Raw genomic sequence first — 17638 nt, 5'->3', positions numbered from 1 at the left:
AGCAGCACTGAGTGGAGTCGGGAACATGCCAAATGCTCCCACTACTCCAGCTGGCCTCTGCTGGCAAACGGGGTATGAAAAATCTTCAGGTCTCCAAGGACTTACGAATTCTGAGATCGTAACTGTTTGGAGAATGGCCCACAATGCAAAGAGTTACAACCACGAAGTGCAGACTGCTCTCAGCATTTTCCTTCTGACGGGAGAGAGCAATTCTGCACACCCAGGACTGTATCACCTACATTAACATTAAAAATGCCAATGTATGTAAACAAAACTATGGCACAGCGGTAGGGCGTTTGCCTTGCACGTGGCCACCTGGCCAACCGGGGTTCAATTCCTCTGCCTCTCTCGGAGAGCCCGGCAAGCTACCGAGATTATCTCACCCAAATGGCAAAGCCTGGCAAGCTACCCATGAAGTATTCGATATGCCAAACACAGTAACAACAAGTCTCACAATGGAGACGTTACGTTACTGGGCCTGCCCGAGCAAATCGATGAATGACGGGACAACAGTGCTACAGTGCTATGTTTACTTGCATATAATTTTCTTTTTATAGCTAATAATTTACATACACATATTCATAATAATTAGATTATTCAATACACTGTTCTTTCAAATCACAAGTTTTAATTATTTCAGTATAGGATTATATAAAAAATAAGTAGCTAAATCTTTTATTTTAAACTCCTCTGCTGAGTCCCCAGTGTTTCCATGTGTTCATATGCACAATCTGGTCTACTGTGTGGTAACTGTCATCAGGGGCTGGCCAAGCACTGGAAATATAAAAAAAACAAAACGTTGTGAAAAATGGTGCTGAGGGAATTTGAGGGAAGGCGGCTGAGTCTTGACATCAGAAAAGCTCTTCTACCAAAAAAAAAAAAATAATAATAATAATCTCATTTAAGCAGAGAAAATGAGGAAAGAGATAGAGAGAATTCCAAGCAGACAGGTGCAGAGTTAGAGAGGTGCTTCGGAGAGCGTCACGGGGAGGGCGGGGGCAGGACGATCAGGGACCAGTAGCTGTGCCCACATGCAGCCCTCAGGCAGCAGGGACCTGGGCAATCCCCAGCACCACAGGACCAGCAGCACCACACTCTAACCAGCCTGGCTGGCCAACATCACTGGGAGGGCCCCAGGCACCCTGAGCACAAGCTGGGGAGGCCCCGCCCCCAAAGGAAGGAGTGACAGAATCTGTCACAGAGCTTGGCAGACAGACAGTTACAAATGATATACGGACCACCGCCTTGCTTAAAATTTAATAGAAATCTTTTTTTATTTTTAAAAATAATTATTTAATTAAAGAACCATGATTTACAAAGTTATTGAGAGCTGAATTTTATTTCAACACTAATCCCCCCACTAGTGTTACCATGTTTTGTGCCCCCCAACTCACTCACACCTGCCAACTTGACGGGCAAATTACAAAGTTCAGTGGTTGCAGCTCAGAGCTCATGTTTCAACATGGTGGAGTCTGTACTTTGGGTACAGAGCTATCACACTCTCTCGCTTGGCATCTGCCGCCGAAGCCCACTCTCTCCATTACTCCCCTTCCTCATCTTCCTGCCCCCCTGATTCCTTTCCTTCTCTGTCCTTCTCTCTAAGCTCTGGGGTCAAGGATGATCTAGACACTCCCTTTAACGACATTACATCTCCTCATCCAGTTATTCTAAACAGATAAGTGATTATAGATATGTGTTTTGCTATAAATTAGGAAAAAGGTCTACATCTCATTAAACCTATAATTCTATGGATCGGAATCTTAGAAAGAGAATAAACTTTGAAGACTGAATCAAGGCATGTATTATAGATTAGCCAAAGTGAATAATAGCTCAAAAATAGTATGTGGATATGGCAAAAATTCTGCAAAGCCAAACCAGAAATGAATGAATAAATCATGGCACATTTTTTAATTTCATGCAAACTTCAAGAAAAATCACCAGGAAGTTTTGTTTCTTTTTTTTTTTTCTTTTTGGGTCACACCTGGTGATACACAGGGGGTTACTCCTGGCTCTGCACTCAGGAATTACCCCAGCAGTGCTCAGGGGACCATATGGGATGCTGGAAATCAAACCTGGTCAGCCTCATGCAAGGCAAATGCCCTACCCACTGTGCTATTGCTCCAGCACCAACTAGGAAGTTTTAAGCAGGACAGTTACATGACAGGTTTGCTATCAGAATCCTCTGGGGAAAAGGCTGAAGAGGGAAGGGGATAAGTGCATGAAAGCAAATTCTAGAAAAACCGGTTAGAAATAGCTGGGCAAGGTCCAGGTGAGAAACAACGTAACACCTAGAAAGGTTGCATGTGCCACATGAACAAAGAAAAGTTAAAAATGAAGTATGTATTAAAAAAGCAATACATCAGTAAACACATACTGTCTGACCATGTAAATAACTATAGCCTGATGCTATTCTATTCAGTACAAAAAATTACCTAGTATACCTTTATTGTAATCTTTACTGAATGTAAGTGTCAGTTAGCATTTTCAATATTGCAATCTTTAAGTTTCCTGGGCTGTATTTTTCCTTTCATTTTCCCCTTTCATTTCATATTTTGCAAGCTCACTTCTAACCATATTGCATAGTTTCTTTCTGAGTAATTGTGCTTCCCTTCGTGATCCTTAATCCTGAGTATACTCTCCTATGAGATTGAGTCTAGGGGGCTGGAGAGATAGCACAGCAGGTAGGGCGTTTGCCTTGCACGCGGCCAACCCAGGTTTGATTCCCAGCATCCCATATGGTCCCCTGAGCACCACCAGGAGTAACTCCTGAGCGCAGAGCCAGGAGTAATCCCTGTGCATCGCCAGATGTGACCCAAAAAGCAAAAAAAAAAAAAAAAGAATGAGTCTACTATAGTAATGGACTGAATTCATTATTTTATTTTACACAGCACACAAACTCAGAATGACACATATTCCATATTCTTAATTCCCCAATAAAAACTTATGTTTCATTCAGATTTTCCAACTATACTATTTTCTCTGAAATCTAATGCTTTGGATAAAACAAATGGAAATTTCACCTAATTAAAATCTTCAACTTTCTATATAAACATGGGGAGTAAAAATTATGTCAAATTTCTTAGTATTTCTTTCTACTAAATATTATACTCACATATTCCTTTTACCAGTCAACAAATTTGATTTATATTTAAATATTTAAGAATCTTTATTGAAATTTTCTTCGTTCATATGATCCACACGCATATGTTACAAAAATAGTCGTGATAAAATGTAACTCAATACTCACCTGTAAAGTTGAATAGGTATATGGATAGTGATAAGCAAAGTAGCAAACATCATCTTTATGTGGAAAATTGACAGTGAATGTAATTGTATAGTAGGATTTTCCCTTCTGCCCACCTGCAGCAACTGAACTCCTTGAGAAGTGGTTTCTGCAATAGTAAAGCATAAAGTATGTTTACATAAAAAGTATACAACAAAAAAATTCTTTCATAAATTTTCTAAAAGGAACTTCAGGAAAAAAATACCCAGAAACACTATGGACTATATGATGTTTAATATATTTTTTAAAAAGAGATTAACACATGATACTGGCACTGCAATTTGTACAAATTAAGCAGCATTCAACATGCAGTGGTACGTGCCAGTGTCACTGTGCTAATCATAAATCAGCAATTAGCAACTAGCTAACAACATTACTACTTACTTGCCTTGTACGCTGCATACTCCAGTGCATTTCCCTGGTACCACATGTGGTTCCCCCAGCACTGCCAGGGGTCATGTCTGATCAGAGACAGGAACACTCCCTGAGGACTACATGGTGTTGGCCCCAGGCTCCATTGCCTCCAAAATATTACTCTTTGCTTTTAAATTACTAATTAAAATGGATCTAGTATTCTATACAACAATAAAAATTTTAGAACCCAATTCTTTGATATGTCTACACATTATTAGGCTTACATAATTATGACCAATGGCTGCAACAATTCTCAGATACCACAGGGTACATATTAAATGAATCAATTAACAAACCCAAATGTCTTAAGATTACAAAACAAGAAGTAAGCTGAGACACTGAGTTTTGTGTTGTGGTGCAATAAGAATTCACTGATCCTATGTAACTATGAAATATTCTTACTGAAAACTTAATCTGAGTTGATCAAGCTTCTAGACATATTATTTTATAAGAAATCAGTGAGACAAAACTGTTATACGATCAGAAAAAAATCCACAAAATGCAAAATGTGAGCTATCCTAAAGGACAAATGAACTAGCCTGTTGTTGTTGTTTTTAACAAATAAAAAGTCTTATGGTTTTAAAACTTAAGATATTCATTAACAAAAATCAAGTGCTACATGTAGTTCTTTGTCAGTGAGATCAGAGACCAAGCATCAAACTACATTCACAAGAGAGCCAGGGAACTCTGAAGAGCTGCTGACATATCTGGTCATACAAAGACATTTTCTTAGGTGTCATAAAACACTGTGGTTTCATACTTATAAATGTCTAAATAAAAAACTATTTAATCTACCCAACATCTTCCACTTTAAATATCTGACTATCAACTCGATTCCTAAAATTCTAACTCTTCTTGTATTATCTGAACCACATACTGAAAAACAGCATGCATGGCTAGGAAAATGTTCACTCACATAAAGATGTATGTAAGTAAGGAATTTTAAAATTAATATAATCATCATGAATTTAGCCACTCAAATAGCTGCTCACCACCAAGGGACTAAGGGCTGAGGAAATGGAAATATATTTCAGAACTGGGCCCTGCCAACTCTTTCCTCCCACAAAGTTATATATATAACTAACAACTAACTTATCACACCACATTCTAGCCATGTGGCCGTTTACAGATTATATCCCCTCATATGTTTGTGGGATTTAGTTTTATTTTCATTTTACAGATGATCAGGCATCAGAGACCCTACTAATGAGAAAGGCTAAGACACAATGCAAATATCCTAGATTTCAATCTTGGCTAGTTGTGAGCAAAATCAAGTGCTTGCTACATTAAGAATGACTGCCAGATGGAACAAAATTCCAGTCTCAGACACTGAAGCAGCCAAAAGTGGAAGAGGAAGCTGAAGCTGAGCTAAACACAGTCCTTGTCACCACTCCTTAAAATCCTCAGAACCACAAATCCGGCTCTGCCTTTCATACAATGAAAAAAAAAAATGGTTTCTAATGGGCTAAACTAGAAAAACATGAAGGACAAAGATACTTGCTAAAATTTTTTTTGATTCTTTAACGGTCAAAACTTAGCAAGTAACAAAACAAAAACTTTCATTAAGTCAAAATTTAACAAGCGCTGTTCAGATCATCACTGCCGTAATCCAATTTTAAAAGAAAAAGATAAATGGTAAGACAACGTTCATAATAATTCTCATGGGAACAAGCATAAACCAACTCGCCATTAGCTGTACCATGTACCACCAGATCCTGTGCTAGGTTGCTGCCTGGAGGGGGGGCGGTGAGTCCCCTCCCTGCCTCAGGGGACCCAGCTCGGCAGCCGAAAACCTCCAAAGCTCAACTGCCACCATTAGAACAGCCGCTCTCCACACTCTCAGGCAGAGCCTCACCCATGAGTAAATCTGCAGAAAACCCAGGTGGCGGGTTTCATGAATGAAAACTCCAGGCACCAGGAATGGGTGACCTCCCCCCTTCTCCCCGTTTCCTGCAACCTGGCAGTCATGCCCACAAGCCACCTCTGGCTGGCATCAGATAACCTCATGACCCAGAGACTCATAACTGGGTCTGGGTCATGACCCAGAGACTCATAACTCTCTCAGAAGACAGCATAAAACAACTCACCACATTCATGTCACTAAACCCCGCTGTGTCTTTGGGGCACCCCGGAAGGGGGCAGCTGAGACCCCTCCCAGCCCCAGCAGCCAAAGACCTCCAGAACTCAACCACTGTCACGCTCATGGCCACTCTCTACATGCTCGGGCCGAGCCTCACCCATGACTGAACCTATTCCTGGACATCTCAAACCTCACACCACTCATATTCCAAGAGTAGTGCACCATATTGGATGGGGTTTATAGTAGAAGGCAAGCTGGCAAGCTCCCCGTCTTGAGGGAAATATAACTTTACAGATGAATATATATATATATATATATACATGTGTGTATATATATATACATAATATATATATATATAGTCACTACATAATATGTATAAGCACACAAGTCTCAGCCTTTAACAACATGTTAGTGATCTCTTATAGAAGGGCTTAATGATCCCTGGGTGAAATACAACAATCTTTATGCACTTTTCTCTAAGGAAACTTTTTTGGAGCATTTTCTGCAGTTTATTCATAAAAATCAGTACAAAATAAATTATTTCGGTTCTGCTTTGGAGCAGGGGTTGGCTGGGGTTCGGGATGGAAACATCCGAAATATGGTGGTGGGAAAATGTAATGGTGGTGGGATTGGTGTTCGGTCACGGTCATGGTCACGGTCCTCCCATTGTTCATCGATTGCTCGAGCGGGCCCAGTAACGTCTCCATTGGAGACTTTGTTGTTACTGTGTCTGGCATATCAAATATGTCACGGGGAGCTTGCCAGACTCTGCCGTGCGGGCGAGATACTCTCGGTAGCTTGCCGGGCTCTCCGAGAGGGGTGGAGGAATCGAACTCGGGTCGGCCATGTTGGCTGCGTGCAAGGCAAATGCCCTACCGCTGTGCTATCGCTTCAGCCCTATTGGTGTTCGAATATTAAATATTGTGAACTACTTTATAAAAATAAAATTAAATTTTAAAACTCGACTATGTTCATGTTAGCATACCATAATTAAAGGAAATGCAAATTTTGCTTAGGTTAGATGAATTACATAACATATTTTAATTTCATATTTCTATTACTACTCTATGTACTATTTATTTTGCTAAAATAAAATGAAATTTTATTTCTCCGTGAAGTTCCACTGAAATTATTTTTGGCAGGGCAGAGGGGTGGGAGGAACACCTTGTTGTGCTCAGGGCTTACTCCTGGCTCTGAAATCAGGAATCACTCCTGGCTGAGGCTGCCAGGGACTGGAAAAAGACCAGCCGTGTGCAACGCAAGCAAGTGGCCCATCATACGACCTCTCTGGCTCCCAACAAAGGTGATTTGTTAAGAACATCTGCTCTCCCAGAAAGTAGTAACACGTGGGTCTAGATTTTCTTAAAGTCATATCATAAACTGTTAAAAACAGCTTAAATTTGGAAGCTCCCTTCTTCTGCTAAAACTAAAAGACATGAAATAAGCAGAATATGAAAAGTCAAAACCCAGTAAACAGAAAATGTCAGGATTAAGACTAAGAAAGAAGAAACAGTGATATAAAATATACTAAATAGCAGAAACAATCTGAACACCCAGAAACAGCCAAAATCAAAAGCAGGGTAAATTATAGCCCTTAATTAGATGTAAAGCTAATGAATAGTTCAATTAGTCAGATAGTAAATGACTTACAGCATTTATATCTAACTTGATAGATTACCCATCTAACTCAAAGTTGAATTTAGTGCATAAATTAACCTAACTGTGGAACTCAGCTCCTAATAAAATATTTTGGAAATTAAAATGAATAAATATCTGAAAGTAAAGACAGAAGAATTATAGTTAACATCACAGAAGCAACAAAAAGTCACTGCAAATTATAGCCTAGAATTTTTAATTTCAGTCCTGGTCAGTGACGTTCCCAGAATTTTAAAGTTAAAAAGCTGAAAACAGCTATCTAAGCAGTAGAGAGAAGAATTTGTCTCCAAATCACATTATATTTAATCTAGTCCCTATATGAATCTCAGATTGCCATTAGACATAATTCAAGAAATATCACAATTTAAAGAATGAAGTAACTCTTTTTATCTTTGAATTAAACAGAATGCAGTACAGATCCCCTCCTGTAGACGGATGTCCTATTATTCTTAGAATACTTACTTATAGTAACAAATGTCAGTCCCCATACGAATCCACCATGGTCTGGCATTTAATGCTTCCTGAACCGAATACATGAGTGGTTGCATACCTTTGACAGAGAATGATAGAAAAAAAAAAAAGAAGAAGAAGAAGAAGAAGAGAAAATTCTTTTCAGAAGCTTTGAGTTAAAAATTACTCTTGCCATTGTAGAAAGCACCAAACATTCAGGAAAGCTAAAAGAAAATACATTTCAGTTTTTTAGTATGTATAAAAATGTTTTTCTGAAGCCATCAATTAATACACTTTTACTTTCTATTTAACTTCAACAGGTGAAAAGTCATTAAACTTCTCTCAACTTTTTCTGTATTTGACCAATAAAACATAAAGGAATATAAATATATATCTGTACAGACACACATATATAATATATACTCCTTTAAGGTATACTATTTTAAGGTGAGAATAGAACACATTGATGATTACCTATCTAAATACATGATTCCCCACTAACTTTGAGGTTAAGCACCAGTATGGCATAGCCGTTTCTTACTTAACATGCCTAAGGGGCAGCAGAGATTGTTATGTGCAATAGGAGTGATCAAATAAATACATTAAAGATAATGAAAGTTGGGAGTACGGTGCAGCCAACAGGTCAACCTGTACCTGCGGGGCCAGTGCACAGCAGCCTGATGGTGCCTTCAGGTTTCCTGACACCCCAAAATTGCTGCTGTGCCTTTGGCCGGACCCCAACAACTTGGTCCTAAACCAAGATGACCAAGAAATTAAATGGCCAAAAGTTAGGTATGCGGGAGCCACACCCACAAACCACCTCTGGCTTAGCTATACAAGTTCATTTATAGGCCTTATCTCAGAGACCCATAGATAAATCTGAAAGAGATCAAAAGCCACAGTTAATCTCAGACCTGCGCATGGCTGAACTGACTGGGGTAAACTGGAGGGGCAGGTTGGCCTATGCCTGCCCAAGCAGAGCCCCCGGGAGCTGCTTGCTTCCACAGTCAAAAACTGCCACTATAGCCCCGGCCTGACTCCACCATCTCAGGATGGACTTCACCAAGATATAATTTGCTGAAAATTTGGGTATGCGGGTTTTGTGGCTGAGAGTTCCAGGCTTTCACGGAGTTGGGGTGGGCTACTTCCCCCCACTTCCCAATACACATGGAAGCACTGGAAGTCACCCCAACAAACCAACTCTAGTGCCACCTTGTAAACTCTATTACTGGCCTTGCTTCAGAGACCCATAAAAAAACCTCGAAAGAGATCAAAAGCCAGAGACACAGCAGTGAGTCCTGGAAGACATCACAGCTCTGGAGATTTCTCTGGGCCCCATACTAAGCTAATTTTACCCAGGCACCCCAGCAGGTGCAGTCTCCCCACCTACTCCAGATGGAATCCTGGTGACCAAGAGCTTCCACAAGCAGGGCCCAGGTATGCGGGTTCCAGGACTAAATCTCCATGCTGCATGGCAGAAGAGGTGCCGGACTGTCCCTCCCCAGCTGCCCGCCCACTTGCCCACTTGTCGGCCTGGCTGTCATACCCACAATGTGCCTCTGGGGGCCATCTTAGCACACCAACAGCAGAGGTCCAGAGATGCCAAACTGAATCCCAAAATGAACTGGTCCCCTACAGAAATGTCTCTGGAACCCAACCTTTCACAATCTAGGATTCCAGAAGCACATGACTTCGGCACCCAAGATATTAAAAATGAGCAATGGACAATAAATGATCTAGCAACTAGCCCTGGCAGACAGGCTTGAATGGTGATGGGAAAATTTGAGCAAAACATAAAGCCCAAAAATAGAGAGTGAGTATTGGAAAAATTGCCTGCCATGAAGGCAGGGTGAGGTCTGGGATGGGGGCGGGGGGATATACTGGGGACACTGGTGGTAAAAAAGTGTGCACTGTTGGAGGCTAAACATCATTGTACGGCTAAATCTTGAACACAAAAGCGTTGTAACTGATCTCAGGGTGATTTAATTAAAAAAAAAAGTAATGTGGAGCTCATGCCTAATTCAAATAGCTTAATCAATGGCTGAATAAATAGCAGTACATATTGGGCTGGAGCGATAGCTCAGCGCATAGGGTGTTTGCCTTGCACGCGGCCAACATGGCTGACCCGGGTTCAATTCCTCCGCCCCTCTCGGAGAGCCTGGCAAGCTACTGAGAGTATCTTGCCTGCACAGCAAAGCCTGGCAAGCTACCCGTGATGTATTCGATATGCCAAAAACAGTAACAAGTCTCACAATTTGTTGTGAGACGTTACTGGTGCCCACTCGAGCAAATCAATGAACAATGGGAGGACAGTGTCCGTGAGTCCTACATTAAAAAAAAAAAGATAATGGAAGTCAAAATTATTTAGGGAGAGGCATGGAGTAATTGGCCAGCTCCTGGCAGTGTTCGGGGGTCACTCCCCCACATAAAGCGAGAGAGTATTTGGCACTGGGGTGTGATCAGGATCAGTTTTGTAGAGTAAGCAACTCACCCACTCTACTCTCTCTGGGACTTTCATATTCTTTATACTGGAAAAGGAAGTAATAAATATGGTAAGGATACTAGAGTGAGCCCTTGGGAATTGAAGGAATCAGATTTCACGTGTCTATAACACACATATGTACAAACATATCAAATACAGATATGAGTGCAAACGTAAGTTCCTTTATATTAGTGTATATGAACATGTACTCCCTAAATTCTGTTCCTCAGAATATTAGTCATATGCACACTGGGCATTAATAAAGTGATGCCACAGAGACAAACTAGAACTCTGATGAAAGGATTCATTCCAGTCTTGGGAAAGAAAGACGAAGAGAGTTTTGAGCACTTACACTGCAAAGCAAGTACACTCTTAACGAATGATGGGGCACGTGGCCAACCCAGGTTCAACCCCCAGCATCCCATATGGTTCCCAAGCCCACTAGGAGTCATTTCTGAGTGCAGAGCCAGGAGGAAGCTCTGAGCAGCATCAAGCATGCCCCTCCTTCCCCCACACACACCAAAGGTAAAAAGGTAAAGGCCCTCCCGTTGATCGTCGATTTGCTCGAGCGGGCCCAGTAACGTCTCCATTGGAGACTTTGTTGTTACTGTGTCTGGCATATCGAATACTCTCGGTAGCTTGCCGGGCTCTCCGAGAGGGGCGGAGGAATCGAACTCGGGTCGGCCATGTTGGCTGCTTGTAAGGCAAACGCCCTACCCGCTGTGCTATCGCTCCAGCCCACACACACACACCAAAATAAAAAATAAATTTAAAAAAGGAAGAAGAAAAGAAAGCACTTAAAAAAGTCTATTTAGTCAAGTGATAAAACAATTCTTTTAACTAATGGGACAGAAATTCTATATCACTGGACACAACGCTTCGTGATTCCTCCCAAGGCTGCAGAATTTAAACTCTATCATGAGGTACATGGGACAACTCTAGGTTGAGAACCACTATTACATATGCTGATGACAGAAAACACCCTCTCACGTATACATTTCTGATTTCTGCTGAAATATCTATCACATGATTTTCAAAAGAATCAAAGTTATGAGCTTTATTAAGGACTGTAAAGTGCTCCTGACTAAAATAAAGAGACTTAACTACACAGAACATGCAGCTGGCTGGATTCTTTAGCTACAAAAGTCATTCGTGATATTTTTAAGGGGCGTCTCAGTGAGCAGGGCCTGGGCAGGGTCCATCTATCACAATAATCTCCTGGCACTGGTCACACCACTGGGTGTGGGAGGTGTGGCCCAAGGGTACTGAGGAGACAGGGCATCGCATCTGGGGCGTCACCACTCCAGATGCTCACCACAGGGCAAATGTGACGATGTTTAGGTAAACCTGGTATCATTTCAAAATATTTAGAAAAAGATGACTATCATAAATCAGTCTAGGTAAATATTCTGTTCATGTTCATGTAATGTACACTAGAGTGATCTTCATAACTTATCTATTCTTTGCTTCATTAATTTAACAAATATTTACAGAAATCTAAATGCTATACCTTAAATATGGGATCAGCCCCAGATGCTGTCCCTGCAGTGGAGTCAGCCCCAGAGGCTATCCCTGCTGTGGGGTCAGCCCTGATGCTGTCCCTGCTGTGGGGTCAGTCCCAATGCTGTCCTCACTGTGGGAGGGGGCATCACTGAAACACATACATAAACAACATGAAACTAAAAAAAGCACCTTAAAGTGAAAGAGTTACAAAGAACACTTCTACAGAGACTAATCCAGTTCAGGAAGTCAGGGAAGAGTCGAAAATTCTATTTTATTGGCTATTTCTATGTTCATTAGGATTATGCTAGAAGGTAGCACAAATTCTTCATAGGAGCTGGCGGCGGCACCAGACAGGGGCAGGAAGGGGGCTTGTGATGGAAGCACCAGGGAGAGCGGTTCGAGCTGCCACCTAGTGGTAACCTGCGCAAACATCTTTCAAATTGGGGAGGAGTAGGAATAACTGTTGAATATAGTAACAAAATCTCAAACCATGCATTTGTGAGATCATACATCCTTGGAGAAATTAAGTATTTAACAGACATACCTAGAAACACCTAAAGGACAATTTGAGGGCTCAGAGTGTCCTTGAAATGGTGCTGACCGTACTTTGCAAGGACTATACTCAGGAATTTCCGTTTCTGGATTGTACTGCCTGTTGCCTACAAATGTCCTACCAGATATAATCTATATTCCTCAAATATGTCTTCTAAAATATCAGAGAGACAAGAATCCTTGTAAAAGCTTCTAGGAAGTATCACCCTAATGGTAAAGCAGACAGATATATCACTAAAAAAGAAAACTCAGCCCAATATCCCTGATGGATTTTATACCAAGAACATAAAGATGGATCAATATACACAAATTAGTTATTGAAATAAATCATGTCAATGAAAGGAATAATAAAATCACATGAGCATATGAACAGATGGAGAAAAAGTTTTTGATAACATTCATGATTAAAATGCTCAACATGATTAAAAAAAAACTCAAACACAGAAGTAATATATCGGGAAAGTAATAGCCATTTACAAAAAAATCTGTCAACATTGTATGAAATGTCAGACAACTGAAAGGTTTCCTTCTGAGACGAAGCAGAAGGCAAGAATGTCCACTGTCTCCACTAGCACTCAATATAGTTTTATAAGTTCTCGTCACAGTAATAAGGCAAGGAAAAGAAAATCAAAGGTCTTCAAATTGAAAAAGAAACTAAACTCTATCTGCAGATGGCATAGTAATAACATTCATAGAAAATCCTGAAGACTCCACCAAAAATTCTTAGAAGCAATCAACCAATACAGTGAAATTAGACTACAAAACAAATAAACAAAAATTTATTTCTATATGCAAATAATGAAACAAAATAGAAGTAAAAAAGACAAATTATGTAAGACAGAGTCCGGGGACTGGAGAGACAGGACAAGTAAGGAGCTCACCTTTTATGTGCAAACAGCCAGCATTTGATCCCCAGCACCACATTATAGTCCCCTGACCTTCACTTGAGTGATTCCTGAGTGAAGAATCACACATAAGCCCTGGACAGGCTGGGTGAGGCCCCCAAATGACAACAACAGAACTAGAGTCCAAAAATGTAAATATCTAGGAATCAGCAAAGTATGTGAAAGACTTATACATCAAAAACTATAAGCCACCACTGAAAGAAACAGAGAAGGACATCACAAAATGGAAAAATATTCTATGTTCATTGATCAGAAGAATCAACACTGTAAAAATGATCATCCTACTCAGAGCTAGTGCACAGACTACACAGACTCAAAGCAATCTAATTATACAGATTCAAAGCAAGGCCCCTGGCCCATGTATTGGAAAAAATAAAAGGTAAGGTAAAGGTAAAGGCCCTCCCGTTGATCATCGATTTTCTCGAGCGGACCCAGTAACGTCTCCATTGGAGACTTTGTTGTTACTGTGTTTGGCATATCGAATACGTCACGGGGAGCTTGCCAGGCTCTGCCGTGCGGGCGAGATACTCTCGGTAGCTTGCCGGGCTCTCCGAGAAGGGCGGAGGAATAGAACTCGGGTCGGCCATGTTGGCTGCGTGCAAGGCAAACGCCCTACCGCTGTGCTAAAATATTTTAACAAAATGCATTTGGTAAAGCGCTGATGATCCAAGATACATAAAGTACTCAGAAAACTGGAAAAAAAATAAAGCCTACCAATAATCAGGTAAAAAACTTCAAAAAAAGACACCCAAAAAAAAAAAAACATACAGATAGTCATTAGGCATATCAAAAAGTGACAAAGTGTTCATCACTTTACCAGGGCAACTCATATCAAAACGACGTGATATCGCACAGTGAGAATGGTATGTCAAAATGACTGGAAACAACAGACCTGATATAGAGAAAATAAAAAGTTGCCATTTGCTCTTGGTTTGTGTGTCCTCTGGGTCAGACTCTATGGAAGGCTGCATGAAGATTTCTCCCAAAGGTATGATGGTGTTTCCATCTGACCCCATAATTCCATTCTTGATATGTACCCCAAAACACTAAACATTCCATTGGAAAGATGTACACACACCTATGTACACTGCAGCTCGGGATATGGAAACAACCCAAATGTCCAGGGATAGGTGAATGAATAGAGAAGTTGTGGTGCATATACACAGAATATCATACAACTCGACAAGGAATGAAGTCACGCAGCCCAGTGCAACTCAGCTGGGATTGCTGGGAACTGTTTCATGTGAGAAAAGCCAAAGAAAGAAGGACCGACACGGGCACTCTCACAGGAGCAGACAAAACAGAGCAGAGACAAATCCTTGACGGTTAGAACTCAGCAGCCAACAGTGCAAGGTTCACTTTGGTGTCAATGAAGAGCTGACCTAGGGACAGGGTTCGGGTCGGGGGTACTCTGTTGGAGGGGGTGGAGCTTGGTACATCAATACAGAAACATAAATACTGTCACCTCAGTGATGATAAATACTGGTTTTTTGAGTTACAAAACTACAGCTAACATATAGAATAAGGAACGAACTGTGAAAAGCACCGGGTATTATGGCAATGTAATTATCCAGTATCTTGACTGGGATGACAACTATAAGAATCTATAGGTGTATCAAAATGGCATGGAAATATGTGCCCACATTGGAGCAGTGTCAGTTCCCACCTGTGGGTACTGCAGTTACACAAGGCACAATCTCTGCAGGAAATCTGGTGAGGAGAATCAAGATCCTTTCTGCAACTTTTATAATATTTTAAACTTTCTATGAATCTATTAAATAGTCATAAAAAGGCTGCTTTATGTCATTCTATCCTCATGAACTGACATCAAAAACTTTATTTTAAGCAGGACACATAAAACACAGCAAATCTTACCCATCAAATTACACTTAAAAGGGCTTGCTTATAGAAGTATAACTCTTTTCACCAACAAAGATTAAATTTCTTTCAAATATGGTTAAATATCTAAATTTTGAGAACTAGAGAAAACAAAAGAATAGTGAAATATTCAAAAATGCTGATCATATTTTAAAAACAGCTGTTGCATAATTAGAATGTGACTGCATACCCTCTCAATTAAGAAAGAAAATTGTCTTACCATAATTAAATTGACTGTTGGACTTTTCACAGTTAATTATGTTAAACCTGTAAGCTACACCTGGGCGCATTCCACTGACTTCAAAATAGAACCACTGATGGTAATGGTTGCTGTTAATATCTGAGTTCAGAATAAGATCATACTCATTCCTAAAAATAGAAATAAAAAAGTCTGATGAAAATTTAAGAAAATATTTTTTACTTATGTGCTTATACTGAGGAAAATATTTCTGCTCATACAAAATAAAAAAAATTTTTTAAATGACTTACTTTCTAATTTGAATTACTTTGCGCAGATTCCCAGATTCAAATTTGGAGTTAAACTTCAAAATGTCTCCCTCTTCAGGAACGGTGTAACTAAGAAAATTTAAGTATAATAAAATACATTTAATTTAAACAGAAAACAAAAATTAAATAAAACCAGATTGTAAATTAAAAATAAGGACATCTTCCCACACTGAAATTAAATCTAATCACAAATCAGATTCACAAATCACAAATTTGCTTCATTAGATAAACATCATTTCTAAAGATCACACCAAGAAAAAGCTCTTCCCCTTTTCCCTTCATTTCCTTGTTTTTGGTCCATATCGGACACTCCCGAGGACTGATTCCTGATTCTGTATCCAGGGGTCACTCCTTCTGGGGCTCAGTGACCTACATGTGGTGCCAGGGATCAAACCCAGCTGCATGCAAGAGCTTGACCCGAAATACTGCCTCTCTGGCCCCAAGCTTATTTTTAAAAAATGCATATGACCTACAAATCAGTAATAATTCTAATTATTTAGGCATTTCTGGGGTGAAAATATTTAACTCTGAACTATGTCGTTATCTTAATTAGAAATGAAAAGTGTCTGTGGTATTCTCATTTTACAAAGCCATTACTCATTACTTTGGTAAGTTTAAAAAAAATGTTTTCACTTTTTAGTGTCTTTTGGCCATTTGTATTTCTTCTTTGAGGAAGTTTCTGCTCATCTCTTCCCATTTTTTTTTATGAAGTTGGATGTCTTTTTCTTGAAAAGATCCACTAGTGCCTTATATATCTTAGATAGTAACCCCTTCCTAGAGGAGGGTTCGGTAAATAATCTCTCCCAGTCTGTGGGCTCTCTCTGTATTCTGGTCATTGTTTCCACTGCAGTGCAGAAGCTTCTTAGTTTGATGTCCCATTTGTTTATCTCTGCTTCCACTTACTTGGTCAGTGGTAATTCATCCTTGAAGAAGCCTTTCAGCATCAATGTCATGGAGAGTTCTGCCTACATTTTCCTCTATGTACCTTATGGATTCAGGTCTGATCTGAAGATGTTTAATCCATTTTGATTTGGGTTTTGTGCCTGGCATTAGAAAAGGGTCTGAGGACTTGTTGTTGGCTTTTTTTTTTTGGTATGACACTGACCAGTTTTCCTAGAACCACTTCTAGAAAAGGATTTCCTTGCTCCACTTCATATTTTTAATTCTTTATTGAAAAATAACTGATCATATCCCTGAGGGCTGTCTTTATTCCAATATCATGCTGTCTTAATCACTACCTCTTTGTAGTACAGATGGAACTTGGGGAGGTGATACTACCCAGCTTATTTTTCCCAAGGATTGCTTGAACTATTCAGGCAGGGGGAGAGGGGGAGGGCGGTGTACATGACCATATGAATTTCAGGAGAGTTTGATCTATTTCTTTAAAAAAAATGGCATGGGTATGCTTATAGGGACTGCATTGGATCTGTATAATGTTTTGGGGAATATCATCATTTTGACTATGTTAATCCTCCTGATCCATGAAGAGGAGATGTGGCTTCATATCCTTTGTGTCCTCTTTTTATTTCTTGAAGTAGCGTTTTATCATTTTCTTTGTACAGGTCCACCTCTTTAGTTAAGCCAATTCTAAGGTATTTGATTTTCTGAGGCACAATTGTGAATGAGATTGTTTCTTAATTGACTCTTATTTCATTATTTGCATATAGGAAGTCCACGGATTTTATAGTCTGCCAATTTACCACATAGTTCTATTGTATCTAGGAGCTTTTTGTGGAGTCTTTAGGATTTTCTAACCTAATTTTCTTACCTAATTGCTATGCAAGTACATACAGTACTATATTGAATAGGAGTGGTGAGAGTGGGCAACGTTATCCTGTGATTGATCTTAGTTTAAGCTTGATCACTGGCTTTCAGTTTTTTCCCTGTTGCAAATAATGTTTGCTGTGGGCTTGTGGTAGATGGTTTTA

At 40.0% G+C, this 17638-nt stretch overlaps 1 protein-coding gene across 2 annotated transcripts in view; it reads right to left on the bottom strand.

Moving 5' to 3' along the window:
* Positions 1–17638, bottom strand: part of AGTPBP1 (ATP/GTP binding carboxypeptidase 1) — a 185395-nt gene that overhangs the window by 39298 nt on the left and 128459 nt on the right. For both annotated transcript variants that reach the window (XM_056122523.1, XM_056122524.1), the window contains 4 exons: positions 15693–15779; positions 15424–15572; positions 7896–7983; positions 3248–3392 (listed from right to left, as the gene is read on the bottom strand). In XM_056122523.1, the coding sequence (XP_055978498.1) occupies positions 3248–3392; positions 7896–7983; positions 15424–15572; positions 15693–15779 (469 nt within the window). The remainder of the gene's footprint in view (positions 1–3247; positions 3393–7895; positions 7984–15423; positions 15573–15692; positions 15780–17638) is intronic.

The sequence above is a fragment of the Sorex fumeus genome, unplaced genomic scaffold (genome assembly GCF_029834395.1).
Source record: "Sorex fumeus unplaced genomic scaffold, SorFum_2.1 ptg000046l, whole genome shotgun sequence".
NCBI classification, from domain to species: domain Eukaryota; kingdom Metazoa; phylum Chordata; class Mammalia; order Eulipotyphla; family Soricidae; genus Sorex; species Sorex fumeus.
This window is presented reverse-complemented; position numbering and strand designations above follow the sequence as displayed.